The sequence below is a fragment of the Oncorhynchus kisutch genome, linkage group LG12, assembly GCF_002021735.2.
Source record: "Oncorhynchus kisutch isolate 150728-3 linkage group LG12, Okis_V2, whole genome shotgun sequence".
Lineage (NCBI taxonomy): Eukaryota > Metazoa > Chordata > Actinopteri > Salmoniformes > Salmonidae > Oncorhynchus > Oncorhynchus kisutch.
In genome coordinates, this window is record NC_034185.2 from 20,988,715 (window position 1) to 21,003,934 (window position 15,220).

At 39.9% G+C, this 15,220-nt stretch overlaps 1 protein-coding gene across 1 annotated transcript; it reads right to left on the minus strand.

Moving 5' to 3' along the window:
* Nucleotides 1–271: 271 nt before the first annotated feature.
* LOC109900691 (syntaxin-7) lies at nt 272–14,423 on the minus strand. Its single transcript, XM_020496436.2, has 10 exons — nt 13,894–14,423; nt 13,072–13,185; nt 12,740–12,809; nt 12,527–12,617; nt 10,005–10,142; nt 5,907–5,956; nt 5,277–5,379; nt 3,575–3,647; nt 3,118–3,200; nt 272–3,005 (listed from the first exon to the last, which is right to left on the minus strand). The coding sequence occupies exons 2-10, from the start codon at nt 13,154–13,156 to the stop codon at nt 2,910–2,912; spliced, it is 789 nt and encodes a 262-aa protein (XP_020352025.1). The 5' UTR covers nt 13,157–13,185; nt 13,894–14,423; the 3' UTR covers nt 272–2,909.
* Between the last annotated feature and the right edge of the window lie 797 nt (nt 14,424–15,220).

A 15,220-nucleotide genomic window follows, 5' to 3' on the forward strand; every position in this document is an offset into this window, starting at 1 on the left:
TAAATATCTTTCTTACATTGAACTTTTCCTAAATGTATCTGTGCCATCCAGTCTGTACATGCAGCCTCATCTGTCAAGAGATCAACTGCAGGGAGAAAAACTGGCAAAACTTCCAGGAACTGCTCCTCCTCCAGAAACACACATACATGCAAGATGAGGTGAGGAAATCAAATCACCCACTGCATAAAATGGTAAATGTCTTTGAATTTGTACATGCTCATTTTCACTAAAATCCTTGTTCAACAAGAAAAATGCAATTAAGCATTTGAGATTGAGTACACAAATCAGGGTTTTATTGATTCAGCTCATTTATCATGTTTCAGGAGTATATTGTACAGTAAAGCTTCCTCCCTCAGAAAAACTGGACAAGACCAAGAATCAAAAAGAAAAAGTATATTAAAAAAAATAGTAAACTTTTGATATGTAACATTTCCATTGAAAACACAAAGTAGATGGGCTACACAATGTTCTAAAGTACGACCAAATCACACTGAATTAAAGAAGAATGATGATTAGTAGGCAAAGGTCAGAATGGGGGAAAAAGGGAAGCCAGCAATTAAGAGCTCATTGCATCTAGTGCTGCACTGCTTTTTATTGAAGAAAGTGAAAACGGAAAGAGCTGTATAAAAACGGATCACATTTGAGGCAGCAAAAACATTCACAGTTCCACAATAATTGTATAACCCATACTGTGCCTTCAAAGTATTCAAACCCCTAGACTTTTTCCACATTGTGTTGTGTTACAGCCTGAAATCTAACATGTATTACATTTTAAAATGAAATGTCTTGAGTCAATAAGTATTCCTCCCCATTCTTATGGGGAGCCTAACAATTCACATACTAAGTTGCATGGACTCTGTGTGCAATAATAGTGTTTAACATTTTTGAATCTCATCTCTGTTTCCCCACACATACAGATAATTGTAAGTTCCCTCAGACGAGCAGTGAATTTCAAACACAGATTCAACGGCAAAGACCAGGGAGGTTTTCCAATGTCTCACAAAGGGCACCTATCAAATCAAATTGTATTTGTCACATACACGTGTTAAGCAGATGTTATTGCGGGTGTAGCGAAAAGCCTTTATAGAACTTCGGTAACGTTTTACTCAAATTTGCTCAGTTAAAGTCCCCAGCTACAATAAACGCAGCCTCAGGATATGTGGTTTCCAGTTTGCATAAAGTCCAATGAAGTTCTTTGGGGGCCGTCATGGTGTTGGCTTGAGGAGGTTATATACAGGGCTGTGACTATAACCGAAGAGAATTCTCTTGGGAGGTAATACGGTCAACATTTGATGGTGAGGTATTCTAGGTCAGGTCAACAAAATGACTTGAGTTCCTGTACGTTATCACAATCACACCATGAGTAGTTAATCATGAAACATACACCCTCGCCCTTCTTCCTGGAGAGATATACATTCCCGTCTGCGCGATGAACTGAGAACCCAACTGGCTGAATGGACTCAGTTTATCCCAAGAGCCATGTTACCGTGAAACAGAGTATGTTACAATCCCTGATGTCTCTCTGGAAGGAAATCCTTGCCCTGAGCTCGTCAACCTTAATATCCAGAGACTGAACATTAGCGGGTAATATACTCGGAAGAGGTGAGTGGTGTGCGCACCTCCTGAGTTGGACTAAAAGTCCACTCTGACTTTTTGGTAGATGGGTAGAAATAAAAAGCAGACATTGAATATCTCTTTGAGCATGGTGATGTTATTAATTATACTTTGGGATGTTGTTGCAATACACCCAGTCACTACAAAGATACAGGTGTCAGAGAGGAAAGAAACCGCTCAGAGATTTCACCATGGAGCCAATGGTGACTTTAAAACTGTTATAGAGTTTAATGGCTGTGGTAGGAGAAAACTGAAGATGGATGAACAACATTGTAGTTACTCCAAAATATTAACCTCAATGAAGGAAGCCTGTACAGAATACAAATATTCCAAAACTTGCATCATGTTTGCAATAAGGCACTAAAGTAAAACTGCAGAAAACGTTGCATCATGTTATGCTCATCATCGGCAAGGAATACAGAGTTAAGGATAAAAATACATCAGAATGGAGCTAAGCACAGGCAAAATCTTAGAGGAAACCTGGTTCAGTCTGCTTTCCAACAGACACTAGGACATTGAATGTTCCGGAGTGGCCTAGTTGCAGTTGTCAATTAAGTTGTCTATGGCAAGAAAATGGCTGTCTAGCAATGATCACCAACCAACTGGACAGAGCTTGAAGAATTGTAAAAATAATAATTTGCAAATATTGCACAATCCAGGTGTGCAAATCTCTTAGAGACTTACCCATAAAGACTCACAGCTGTAATCGCTGCCAAAGGTCATTCAAAATATGTATTGACTAAGGGGTGTGAATACTTGTGAAAATGTGATTTCAGCATTTCATTTTCAATTTGCAAATATGTCAAAAACATGTTTTCCCTTTGTCATTACAAGATATAGGTAGGTGGGTGAGGAAAAAAAGTGAGGAAAAAAAGCAGTTTAAGTCATTTTGAATTCAGACTAACAACAAAATATGGAATAAGTCAAGCAGTATGAATACTTTCTGAAGGCACTGTACATATTTATTTATACAGTGAGAATCTTTGTGAGATTAAATAAAAATGCATAAATTGCTTCATAGAAAATAAAGGCTTGAAGAGAAAAATAAGCCAGCACTGAGGAACTTGACAGCAAAAGTGATGCAAAATATTACTTAGCATTGCACAATTCTTGGCCTCTGGTGCATAGACTAGGCTACAGTCCATAATAATTAGCAGGTACTGTATCACACAAGCCTATTCCAGGTCTATGCTGTGTGTATTCTTCTTAGTATTATGGCCATGAGATTTGTAACTCAAACTTAGTCCTAAATAATCAATAAAATGCCAGGACCAAAGAGTATATGAAAAGCATCATCATCCTTTGACTGATGCCCAGATGATTAAACCAATGACAACAGCAAGAACCGCCAGAACGACAATGAGAATGCAGATCTTCTTCCTAGATTTGCGCTGAAAGGGGCAAAAGAAACACTTAACGTTATAAGAAAATTGTATTGTAAAATATACAGAAAAAGCGTTATGATTTATTCAGCCTCAAAATAATGATTCTTATGTTACCTACCTGATAGTCTGCAGCCTGTGCTAACTGCTGGGTGGCATTCTGAACATGAAGGTCAGCAGTTTCGACATTGGCCTCTATACTGTCTAAGGGGTATAAATGCACAGTGAAAGGGTCATTCTCTCCCAGAGGTTCAGTTTTGGTTGAATATTTTCTTGAAAATATTGCTGAAAAAGTTAGAACATTTGACTTACACCATGACGATGACTAGCCTCTCAAATGATGTCATTATCACGTTAACATCCCTTCAGTTTTAACTGTGGGACATAATCGTGTGTGTCTAGCTAGCATAGCTGTTTGTCATCCTCTTTTCCCAGAAGACTCATTAGACTGTTCTCCATAAAGACTCCTAAACATGCAGTATTTGATCTCTGTAGGCGTATGCTGTCAATGTTTTGAAAGTGGAAAAGTTTCTAACAGTCAGAAGTTTAGAGGAGTAAATGACTGAATGTATGCTTACCGATCACATCCCCTTGCTCATGGACCATCATTCCCAAGTCCTTAAATATTTCATTTATATCTGTAATATCAGACTGAAAAAAGAGAAAACAAGCATTGAATAAACAGACATCACCACAAATTAAACAGACTGGATATAAATCCATTATGTAAGTGTGATTTGCAGGATAGCATAAGGCAGTGATCATCAACTAGATTCAGCCGCAGGCCAATTTTTTCTTGCGAGGATGGTCGGGGGGCCAGAACATAATTACAAGTAATTTGTAAACTGCAAATTGACAGCAAGCCACCCAATATTTTACTAAAACATAATTATTTCAAACCTCGCTTGCATTGGTGTAAGTTCACGTGCCTCTCTATTATGCGTGGGAATACTTGGGAACAGATTTGGAAATGCTAATCCTCAACACTGGGGCCCCTCAGGGGTGCATGCTTAGTCCCTTCCTGTACTCCCTGTTCACCCACGACTGCGTGGCCAAGCACGACTCCAACCCCATCATTAAGTTCGCTGATGACACAACAGTGATAGGCCTGATCAACGACAACGATGGGCCTATAGGGAGGTCAGAGACCTGGCAGTGTGGTGAAAGGACAACAACTTCTCCCTCAATGTGAGCAAGACAAATGAGCTGTTTGTGGACAATTGGAAAAGGAGGGCCAAACAGGCCCCCATTAACATCAACAGGGCTGTAGTGGAGCAGGTCGAGAGGTTTAAGTTCCTTGGTGTCCACATCACCAACAAACTATCATGGTCCAAACACACCAAGATAGTTGTGAAGAGGGCATAACAACACCTTTCCCCTCAGGAGATTGAAAAGATTTGGCATGGGTCCCCAGATTCTCAAAAGTTCTACAGCTGCACCATCAAGAGCATCCTGACCATTTGCATCAATGCCTGGTATGGCAACTGCTTGGCATCTGACCGTAAGGCACTACAGAGTGTAGTGCGTACAGCCCAGTACATCACTGGGGCCAAGCTTCATGACATCCAGGACCTATATACAAGGCGGTGTCAGAGGAAGGCCCATAAAATGGTCAAAGACTCCAGTCATCCAATTCAGAGATTGTTCTCTATGCTACCGCAAGGCAAGAGGTCCCAGAGCGCCAAGTCTAGGACCAAAAGGCTCCTTAACGGCTGCTACCCCCAAGCCATAAGACTGCTGAACAATTAATAAAATGGCCAACTGGAATATTTATATTGACCCCCACGCCCTTTGTTTTTAAACTGCTGCTACTCGCGGTTTATCATCTATGCATAGTCACTATACAAATGACCTCAACTAACCTGTACCGGTACCCCCTGTATATAGCCTCCTAATGTAATTTTCTTGTGCTACTTTTTGATTTTATTAAATATTTTTACTTTCGTAAATATTTTCTTAACTCTAGGGCTTGTAAGTAAACATTCCACGGTAAGGTTTACACCTGTTGTATTCAGAGCATGTGACAAATAACATTTGATTTGATTTCTGAAATTAAAATCACTTGGAGCTGATTTTAGGGTGTTTTTACAGTCCATTATGTCAAAAAATAATTATCTGAAAACATAGGGGGGCAAATAAAATAGCCTTCGGCCCAAATAAGCTATGATTACTGTATGGCTTATGGTATAAGATCATTTAAAGGAATGAAAGACATCCAGCAAAATCAGAATTTAACCCTGAATCTTGTTCACTAATGGTGAGTAATAGGAGTGCTGTCACCTCTAGCTGTCTGATGGAAGTCTCTCTCTCCTGGATGAGCTGCAGGTCCTCTTCAGTGATGGCCACCTCCTGGGACTGTGACTGGACCTGGGCCTGCCCCCCACTGTAGAGTCAGACATGGGGAAGATGTGGTGAACCACCCAAAGCAAACACTCACCTCCCACTACGTCTGTCTGGGCTAGAGAGAGATGGGCCTATAAAGACTGACATGTTAACACTAAAGTGGATGTTTAGATAAACTAGCAGTTAGAGAATAGTCAACTGTGGGTTTTGTATGTGAATATTCATTTAATGGTTAAGCGAATTCATAGTAGAACAAAAAGGTCAGAAAAAAGAAAAAAAAAGAGCTAAACCCCAATAGACCAAATAAAAAACATTATCTTAACTGTAAAAGAGGATGTTTACATTCTCCACAACTGTAGGCAATAATAGAGGAATCAGGATTATGAACTCTGGGTAAATTCATTAAATATGAGTGTCTACAGTGGTTCCTTCCTCTGTTGTCGGCATGCAGTTGTGGCAACAGACAGTGGGATGAATTTAAACAGCTTGCACAGTATGTTTAGTGCAGCATGTCTGTGTACTATTTCACTCAAAAAGCACGAGACCACTGAAATGCTGAACTCTGACCTTTCATAGACGTTTCCATTTCCTCCAAAGCTGTCGTCAGGATAGCCACCCTGAGGGTGGACAGAACAGTCAGTCTGATGCTCTCTAATTTATGGCTTTATGTGTAAAGTGACTACAGTTTGGGAGGAAAGACCACACTTGAAACATTTACATTTCCTCCCCTCTCGACAACCAAATAACTGACTACTCCTCCTATCACCAATCAACGGCTGTATATACACTACATGACCAAAAGTATGTGGACACCTGCTCATCGAACATCTCATTCCAAAATCATGGGCATTAATATGGAGTTGGTCCCCCCTTTACTGATATAACAGACTTTCCACTAGATGTTGGAGTATTGCTGTGGGAATTTGCTTCCATTCAGCCACAAGAGCATTAGTGAGGTAGGGCAATGATGTTGGGCGTTTAGGCTTGGCTAACAGTCGCTGTTCCAATTGATCGCAAAGGTGTTCGATGGGGTTGAGGTCAGGGCTCTGTGCAGGACAGTCAAGTTCTTCAACACAGACAAACCATTTCTGTATGGACCTCGCTTTGTGCATGGGGGCATTGTCACGTGAGAAACAGGAAAGGGTCTTCCCCAAATTTGAAATCACGGAATCATCTAGAATGTCAGTATGCTGTAGCGTTAAGATTTCCCTTCACTAGAACTAAAGGGACTAGCCCGAACCATGAAAAACAGCCCCAGGCCATTATTCCTCCTCCGCCAAACTTTACAGTTGGCACTATGCATTCTGGTAGGTAGCGTTCTCCTGGCATCCGCCAAACCCAGATTCTTCCATCGGACTGCCAGATGGTGAATCGTGATTCATCACTCCAGAGAACTAGTTTCCACCGCTCCAGAGTCCAATGTCGGCAAGCTTTATACCACTCCAGCTGACGCTTGGCATTGCGCATGGTGATCTTAGGCTTATGTGCGGCTACTCGGCCATGGAAACCCATTTCATGAAGATCCCGCCGAACAGTTCTTGTGCTGATGTTGCTCCAGAGGCAGTTTGTAACTCGGAAGTGAGTGTTGCAACCGAGAACAGATGATTTAAAACTCTGCGGTCCCATTCTGTGAGCTTGTGTGGCCTACCACTTTGCGGCTGAGCACGTTGCTCCTAGACGATTCCACTTCACAATACCAGCACTTACAGTTAACCGGGGCAGCTCTAGCAGGGCAAAAATGTAACAAACTGATTTGTTGGAAAGCTTGCATCCTATGACGGTGCCATGTTGAAAATTACTGAGCTCTTCAGTAAGGCCATTCTACTGCCAATGCTTGTCTATGTAGATTGCACAGCTGTGTGCTTGATTATATACACACACCTGTCAGCAACGGGTGTGGCTGAAACAGATGAATCCACTAATTTGAATGGGTGTCCACATATATATATATTAAATAAGTATGAGTGTGTGCGTGTGTATATATATATATACACAATCCTCAATCTCCACACAATACCTCACAATGACAAAGCAAAGACAGCTTTTTAGACATTTTTGGAAATGTATTAAAAATATAAACTGAAATATCACATTTACATTGATGAAGAAAAAAAACGATATAGTACATTTTAGAATAAGGCTGTAATATAACTAAATGTGTATATACACAGTGCATTTGAAAAGTATTCAGACCCCTTGAGTTTATCCCACATTTTGTTTCGTCTTCATTGTTCCAAACTTCTTCCATTTAAGAATGGAGGCCACTGTGTTCCTGGGGACCTTAAATGCTGCAGAAATCTTTTGATACCCTTCCCCAGATCTGTGCCTCGACACAATACTATTTTGGAGCTCTACAGACAATTCCTTTGATCTCATGGCTTGGTTTGTGCTCTGACATGTACTGTCAACTGTGGGACCTTATATAGACAGGTATGTGCCTTTCCAAAAAATGCCCAATCAATTGAATTTACCACAGGTGGACTCCAATCACATTGTAGAAACATTTAAGGATGATCAATGGAAACAGGATGCACAGGAGCTCAATTTTGAGTCTCATTGGAAAGGGTCTGAATACTTATGTAAATAAGGTATCAGTTTTTCATTTTTAATACACTTGCAAAAATGTAAAAAAAACTGTTTTCGCTTTGTCATTATGGGGTATTTATTGTGTGTAGATTGACAAAGATTTTTTTTCGTATCCATTTTCTATTAAGGCTGTAACGTAACATATACACACACACACCCCCCCATCCAGTACCTTTAAACCTTTTCCTGCATTAAACAAAAACGTTAATGTTGAAGGTGTGGTCTGTACCAGTGGAGGCTGGTGGGAGGAGCTACAGTGCCTTGCGAAAGTATTCGGCCCCCTTGAACTTTGCGACCTTTTGCCACATTTCAGGCTTCAAACATAAAGATATAAAACTGTATTTTTTTGTGAAGAATCAACAACAAGTGGGACACAATCATGAAGTGGAACGACATTTATTGGATATTTCAAACTTTTTTAACAAATCAGAAACTGAAAAATTGGGCGTGCAAAATTATTCAGCCCCTTTACTTTCAGTGCAGCAAACTCTCTCCAGAAGTTCAGTGAGGATCTCTGAATGATCCAATGTTGACCTAAATGACTAATGATGATAAATACAATCCACCTGTGTGTAATCAAGTCTCCGTATAAATGCACCTGCACTGTGATAGTCTCAGAGGTCCGATAAAAGCGCAGAGAGCATCATGAAGAACAAGGAACACACCAGGCAGGTCCGAGATACTGTTGTGAAGAAGTTTAAAGCCGGATTTGGATACAAAAAGATTTCCCAAGCTTTAAACATCCCAAGGAGCACTGTGCAAGCGATAATATTGAAATGGAAGGAGTATCAGACCACTGCAAATCTACCAAGACCTGGCCGTCCCTCTAAACTTTCAGCTCATACAAGGAGAAGACTGATCAGAGATGCAGCCAAGAGGCCCATTATCACTCTGGATGAACTGCAGAGATCTACAGCTGAGGTGGGAGACTCTGTCCATAGGACAACAATCAGTCGTATATTGCACAAATCTGGCCTTTATGGAAGAGTGGCAAGAAGAAAGCCATTTCTTAAAGATATCCATAAAAAGTGTCGTTTAAAGTTTGCCACAAGCCATCTGGGAGACACACCAAACATGTGGTCAGATGAAACAAAAATTGAGCTTTTTGGCAACAATGCAAAACGTTATGTTTGGCGTAAAAGCAACACAGCCCATCACCCTGAACACACCATCCCCACTGTCAAACATGGTGGTGGCAGCATCATGGTTTGGGCCTGCTTTTCTTCAGCAGGGACAGGGAAGATGGTTAAAATTGATGGGAAGATGGATGGAGCCAAATACAGGACCATTCTGGAAGAAAACCTGATGGAGTCTGCAAAAGACCTGAGACTGGGACGGAGATTTGTCTTCCAACAAGACAATGATCCAAAACATAAAGCAAAATCTACAATGGAATGGTTCAAAAATAAACATATCCAGGTGTTAGAATGGCCAAGTCAAAGTCCAGACCTGAATCCAATCGAGAATCTGTGGAAAGAACTGAAAACTGCTGTTCCAAATGCTCTCCATCCAACCTCACTGAGCTCGAGCTGTTTTGCAAGGAGGAATGGGAAAAAAATTCAGTCTCTCGATGTGCAAAACTGATAGAGACATACCCCAAGTGACTTACAGCTGTAATCGCAGCAAAAGGTGGCGCTACAAAGTATTAACTTAAGGGGGCTGAATAAGTTTGCACGCCCAATTTTTCAGTTTTTGATTTGTTAAAAAAGTTTGAAATATCCAAGAAATGTCTTTCCACTTCATGATTGTGTCCCACTTGTTGTTGATTCTTCACAAAAAAATACAGTTTTATATCTTTATGTTTGAAGCCTGAAATGTGGCAAAAGGTCGCAAAGTTCAAGGGGGCCGAATACTTTCGCAAGGCACTGTATATGAGGATGGGCTCATTCTAATGGCCGGAATAGAATTTGTGGAACAGTATGAAACGTTTCAAACACATGGAAACCACGTTTGAATCAGTTCCATTAATTCCATTCCATTCCAGCCATTAAAATGAGCTTGTCTTCCTATAGTTCCTCCAACCAGCCTCCTCTGGTCTGTACCTAGTAAAGTTTGTGTACATTTTTTATGATTACTAACCGACACTCTGGACTCGGCACGGACTCTGGCAACAAACGCCTTCTCTTTCTGAGCAGCCTGCCTCTGTGTCTTTTGGAAATTGGCCAGTGCATTGGAGAAGTCATTGATAAATCGGTCTTTCTGGATCTTTCTCTGGCGCTAGAAGAGAGGTATATGTAAACAAATGAGTTAACATCACATACAGTGTTCATGATACTGTGCCATTGCATCACTCTTTAATCTCAACCGATAAGAGAATTATTCTTATGACTTCTGTCTCAGGCCCTCATGTCCTACTTTACATAAGCAGAAGTGAAATACTAACAACTCATTGTGAGACTTATATGAAAAATATGTATATATTTTTTCGTTAGCAAGTAATACAACTAGAATGTGTTTGCAATTAAACCCATCATTTGTCTTTCCATTGTCTAAATTAAACATCCAGGACAGTATTGAAAAACAGAAAATGTGGATGTTTGTAAGAACTGTTTTATTCCTGCCATGGCGTGCATTACAAACTTTCCTTGTGACCTCTACAAGAACGCAATAATTGCTTTCTTTACCACACACAAACAGAAATTCCTTCAAAACTGTTGGATTTCTGCTGTCAGGAAAAATGTTCATGCAGTGTGCCTTGGGCCTTCCTTGAACGAGAAGGCACAACTACGAAAACAGGAAATAAAGTCTTAAGAATAGTGCACCAGCAGTATATATAAATAAAGGCGGATCCAAAAGTAACCACCCTGAAAGTACCCCCCCCCCCCTGGAACCTTCTTCCGCAGAGCTAAAGATTCGAAACACGTTCTGCGCAAGCTTTTCTTTATCTGTACTTTACGCACACATTTGAGGTCACCCTCTCTTCACATTTCTCACTGTCAATCGTGAATGATAATTCTTCAAGTTTTACCGGTGAAACGACCATGTAGCATCTGCATGCCAAACATTTGATCTCAATCACAATTTCATGGGAATATGAAGTGTTGCACGGTACAGTGTTGTTTTGAATTATATACAGCAGTGGTCACCAACCTTTTCAGAGTCAAGATCACTTTCCCAGTCAAAAAGCAAGCAGAGACCTACCGCTCAGATTGATGTTTAAACATGACTAAAAACATTTAACCTAATATAAAACAGTTCTAGACCTAATACATTTCCTAGTACATTATCACAGCATTTTGGCTATATGCCTGTCCTGCCAATATTGTTATTCTCAGACCATATTAGATTTCAAAACTCAAGCTTTTATAACAAAATAGATGTGCTAATGTAGCACTTGCAAGGCACTGTGGACCATAAATTGAAATAATTTGCTCGTTTATTTTACCGGACTGATGGTAGCTGCATCTGGGAACTCATGATATCAGTGATCTTCAGGTCGGAAAGTCTGAGCTTAAGAACGATGCCCGAGTTTCCGGCTTGGAATTCGGAGTTGGATTGTTCCCAGTGAGAAGGCTTTATCATTGGCTTTTCTACAGAAATGTTTGGTGATCGACTGGTTGGTACCAGACCACTGCTTATACTATTATATTTGGTTCTGTTATGTAGAATGCTCTCATTGTCATTTTCAGCTTTAATTGTATTAAATGAGCACCATTCATCACTGAAATTCACCAGAGTAGCCTGTTCTCCAGGGAGCCAAACAAGTAGGCCTAGAGCAGTGAGTAAAGGAGGGAAACCCATGGCAGCGGGTTCCAGAGAAATCAGAACTGCAGCCACTCCGATAAAACAGAGTACCTTATCGTTTCCTATTATACAGTATCAGCACACCATGTAATGACAAAGTAGAAATACATATTTTTTAAATGAGATTCTTTTGAAAATAAATTGTTATCCAATTTATATTCTCATAAAAGTAAAACATTGAGAATGCAGGGTAAGTTTGTTGAAAGTTGGCTAAGATAAAAGACGCAAATACAAAGCGGCAATCAGCAGTTAAAACAAAAACAAAACATACTCCCCAACACTGTTTGGGCATAACGCGGGGGATGGGACTGGGGAAATAGAACCACTCAAATTAAACGACAGAGCTATGGCTGCAAGGACTGACCATCCATGATATAAAAATTTGATTTAACCATGTTTTTTTTAATGCTATACAGTGTTTGTTTACAAACATTGGAATAAAACAAGCTTATATTTTGGAGTTTAGTTCAACGACCGTTGAACTAAACTCATGGAGGCATGTATAAGTAATATTCTTCAAGAACCAATGGATACATTAAGTCCAAAAATGGATGTAGCAACTGCTGATTGCATTTGTCATTAAAGGGACATTCATAAAAGGTGAACAGAGGGCACTACTACAAGTGCAATTATTTTTTAGTTGTGTTGATTGAGACTTGAGACTCAGGAACAGGTCATCCTAGGACCAGCTTGGACAACACAGGCCAGCCCACCTAACATGTGACCAATGAGCACTGAGGTGCTGTTCACCTAGCTGTTTTCACATTACTGTGTGAATAATGTTCTGTCTGCTATTGCACATGACAGTAGTTACTATACGTTTTGTTGCTTGTTGTACAAAAAAAGGTGTTGAGTACCTGTTCAGTTGTGACAGGCAAAGAGCCAAATTGCTTCACACTTCGGTCTGTTTCTTTGGCAAGGTGGTTGACATTCTGCTGTTTCTGCTGCCTACATTTGAAAAGTGAAAAGCCTAATTTAGATAATATTCCATTATAATACATATACCTGCATGTAAAAACATCTTTAAAAGTTACAGATAAGAGACTTATTCTGATTAAAACAGAACTCACAGCTGCTGTCTGAGCTCAGTTGTGTCTTGTGGGGTTCCCAACTTATCCACAATACTCTGTATTTCAGATGCTGGCAGAAACAAGGCACACATATTGTGACACAAAACAATACGTGTGTTCATTCAATAGGAAAAGCATTACATTTGAAAATGCATTCAAAATAAAATATATAATGTAGATATGTTAATACATTTGAGTCTACCCCCAGGCCTCATAGGATATGTATAGTAGTAGCCTATTGGCCTACGAAAGTCTGAGGATATAACAAAACTTGTTTGTACTGATTTACATGTTGTGGTTGTGTGCACAGTTTGTCCATGTGTATCAATTACTTTGTTGTGCGATCTTTTGGATGTTGGAGATTATCGTCTGAGTAAGCACATTTGGGTCCTGCACTTTTCCGTACTGGTAGGCCATCGTTGACACATTGGGAGTCTCCCCAAGACCTTGAAATATAAAATGTTGCAAGTATTGTTGTCAGTCACTCACATGGCTTGCCTCAGTTCACTTCTATTCACTCCCACCTGCTTTATGTATTATGAACACTCATTCCCATAGACATACATACGTGCTGTCACCAAAGTGGGAAAAATCCCCCATGCTTGTATAAAATAGTTTTTAAGTGAATAAACCATGAATGTTGAGAAACATAATAGGCCATCAGTAAGAGAAACACATGAATGTACACAAGAGTACAGTCTGCAAAAGGTTAGTTGAAGTTCATCAGCCAGCCGTCCAATCAGATACAGGCATTGGAAGAGAGCACAGGCAGGGCAAGCTAACGCCCTCAACCTGAAAAACTAGACCAGAAAAATGCGGAAATACGAACGCCTGAATAACTGGGCATGGATGAATGTCAAATACGCCCCCTCCCCACTGTGTCTATTTGCTACTCGTATGTCATAATATACATTTCATCAAACGCTAAAAACATGAATGGTAACGTAGCCATGTTCATTTAGATCAAGGAAATACTGCAGCGTAAAGAGAGAGATACATTGTTGCACAAATGCTGACAACTTTCAGTAAACATTAAAATCCCTTTCAGGTCGCATGAATTACAGCTTAATTGTCGCTTGTCGACATTTACTAATCATTTGCATATCCAAACATTGCCGATGGAAAATTTCGGGGAACACTAAATATTCGTTTACCTTAATGAGTTCTGTCTTGACAGTCTGCTCGGCCTACACTCTGCTTCCTGATCGGTGTGTCATGTTTTTCTAGTCACATGATCCACTCTAAGCCGCTTTACAGCAAAGATCAAATCATAGTGCAAGAGGATTTACTTCGCCCAAAATCTTTCCACGAAAATAAGACCACGAAGTGAGGAATTTGTGCATGTAGGTCAATGAGAATGTCGAATTTGGTCAACACAAATGTAATTGATTGGTAATTTTTTACGTCTTGCTTATTTGAACGAATAGAAGTTTCATAAATGGTTTGGCTGTTACAAATGCACATATATAATTGGACGCACATGGCATTACGGTAACTTAAAAAAAAAAAAACTTTATAACCTAACGCAGAAAGCATAAAAAACTCCTGAAACTAGATCCCCCACATTCTGGTCTTGATGAGATTTGTTTTTAATTGTTAGGAGAGGTTCTCTTCTGCACTGTTCAACCAATCCAGAAAATGTGGACGAGGAGTTAAGACGTAGAGTGTCGCCTTGTTAACGTCCAAAAACGGAGGTGACGTCACGCGCTCTCACTTCCATTTCCACTAACAACCGGAATATCCTTTTATAATCAGCCTCGGCGGGGCTAAAGCTAAATTGTGCCTGTTGTTTATATGCGTATTTGCCCTCTTAATGGCTTGATCTCGCCTCCTCCTTCCATCTTCGAGGACATGCTTTTCCATCGTTATCTTGGCCAGGTCGCAATTGTAAATGAGAACTTGTTCTCAACTTGCCTACCTGGTTAAATAAAGGTAAAATAAAAATAAAATAAATAAAAAATCGTTAGAGTAGCTGTCTTCTCACTATAATAGATAATCTTTGATAAAAATGTCTAGCTCAGACAATGGGACTGGAAGCCGGGTACCTGTGGTTGTTTAGTTCAACTCTAGCCATTATATGATTAGACACAAGATGATTGAGGTACAAAACAAATAATATCCAAAGACACATTTTATGTACTTTATACGCTTTATTCTAAGGTATGCCTATGCTACATTCAAAATACAATAAGAAGGGATTTATAAATTAAACAAGATTACATGAAGAAGACCAGGCAAATATCGACAGCAGTATAATGTTCAGAAGAGGTTTCTCAAATGCTTCTCTTCATTTTCCTCATTGAACACACTATCCAAGGTGGACAGGTCATAGCTTATGTTTAAAAAAAACTGCCACTAAGCCACATACTGTACATGTATTGACATGAATCCTTTTGTGAGTAGTAAATTACAGTAACTGGACAATTCATCTGCCGCCCAAAAAAGGGCTATTATGAAACATTTACATTTTTTTGCATGAAG

What these genes read in the sequence shown, in the direction of transcription:
- LOC109900691 (XM_020496436.2), bottom strand. Translation starts at nt 13,156, where the DNA reads ATGGCCTACCAGTACGGAAAAGTGCAGGACCCAAATGTGCTTACTCAG. An exon ending in AATGGAAACGTCTATGAAAG is followed by an intron (nt 5,380 to 5,906) that starts GTCAGAGTTCAG and finishes CTGACTCTACAG; the next exon opens with TGGGGGGCAGGCCCAGGTCC. An exon ending in TGAGCAAGGGGATGTGATCG is followed by an intron (nt 3,201 to 3,574) that starts GTAAGCATACAT and finishes TATACCCCTTAG; the next exon opens with ACAGTATAGAGGCCAATGTC.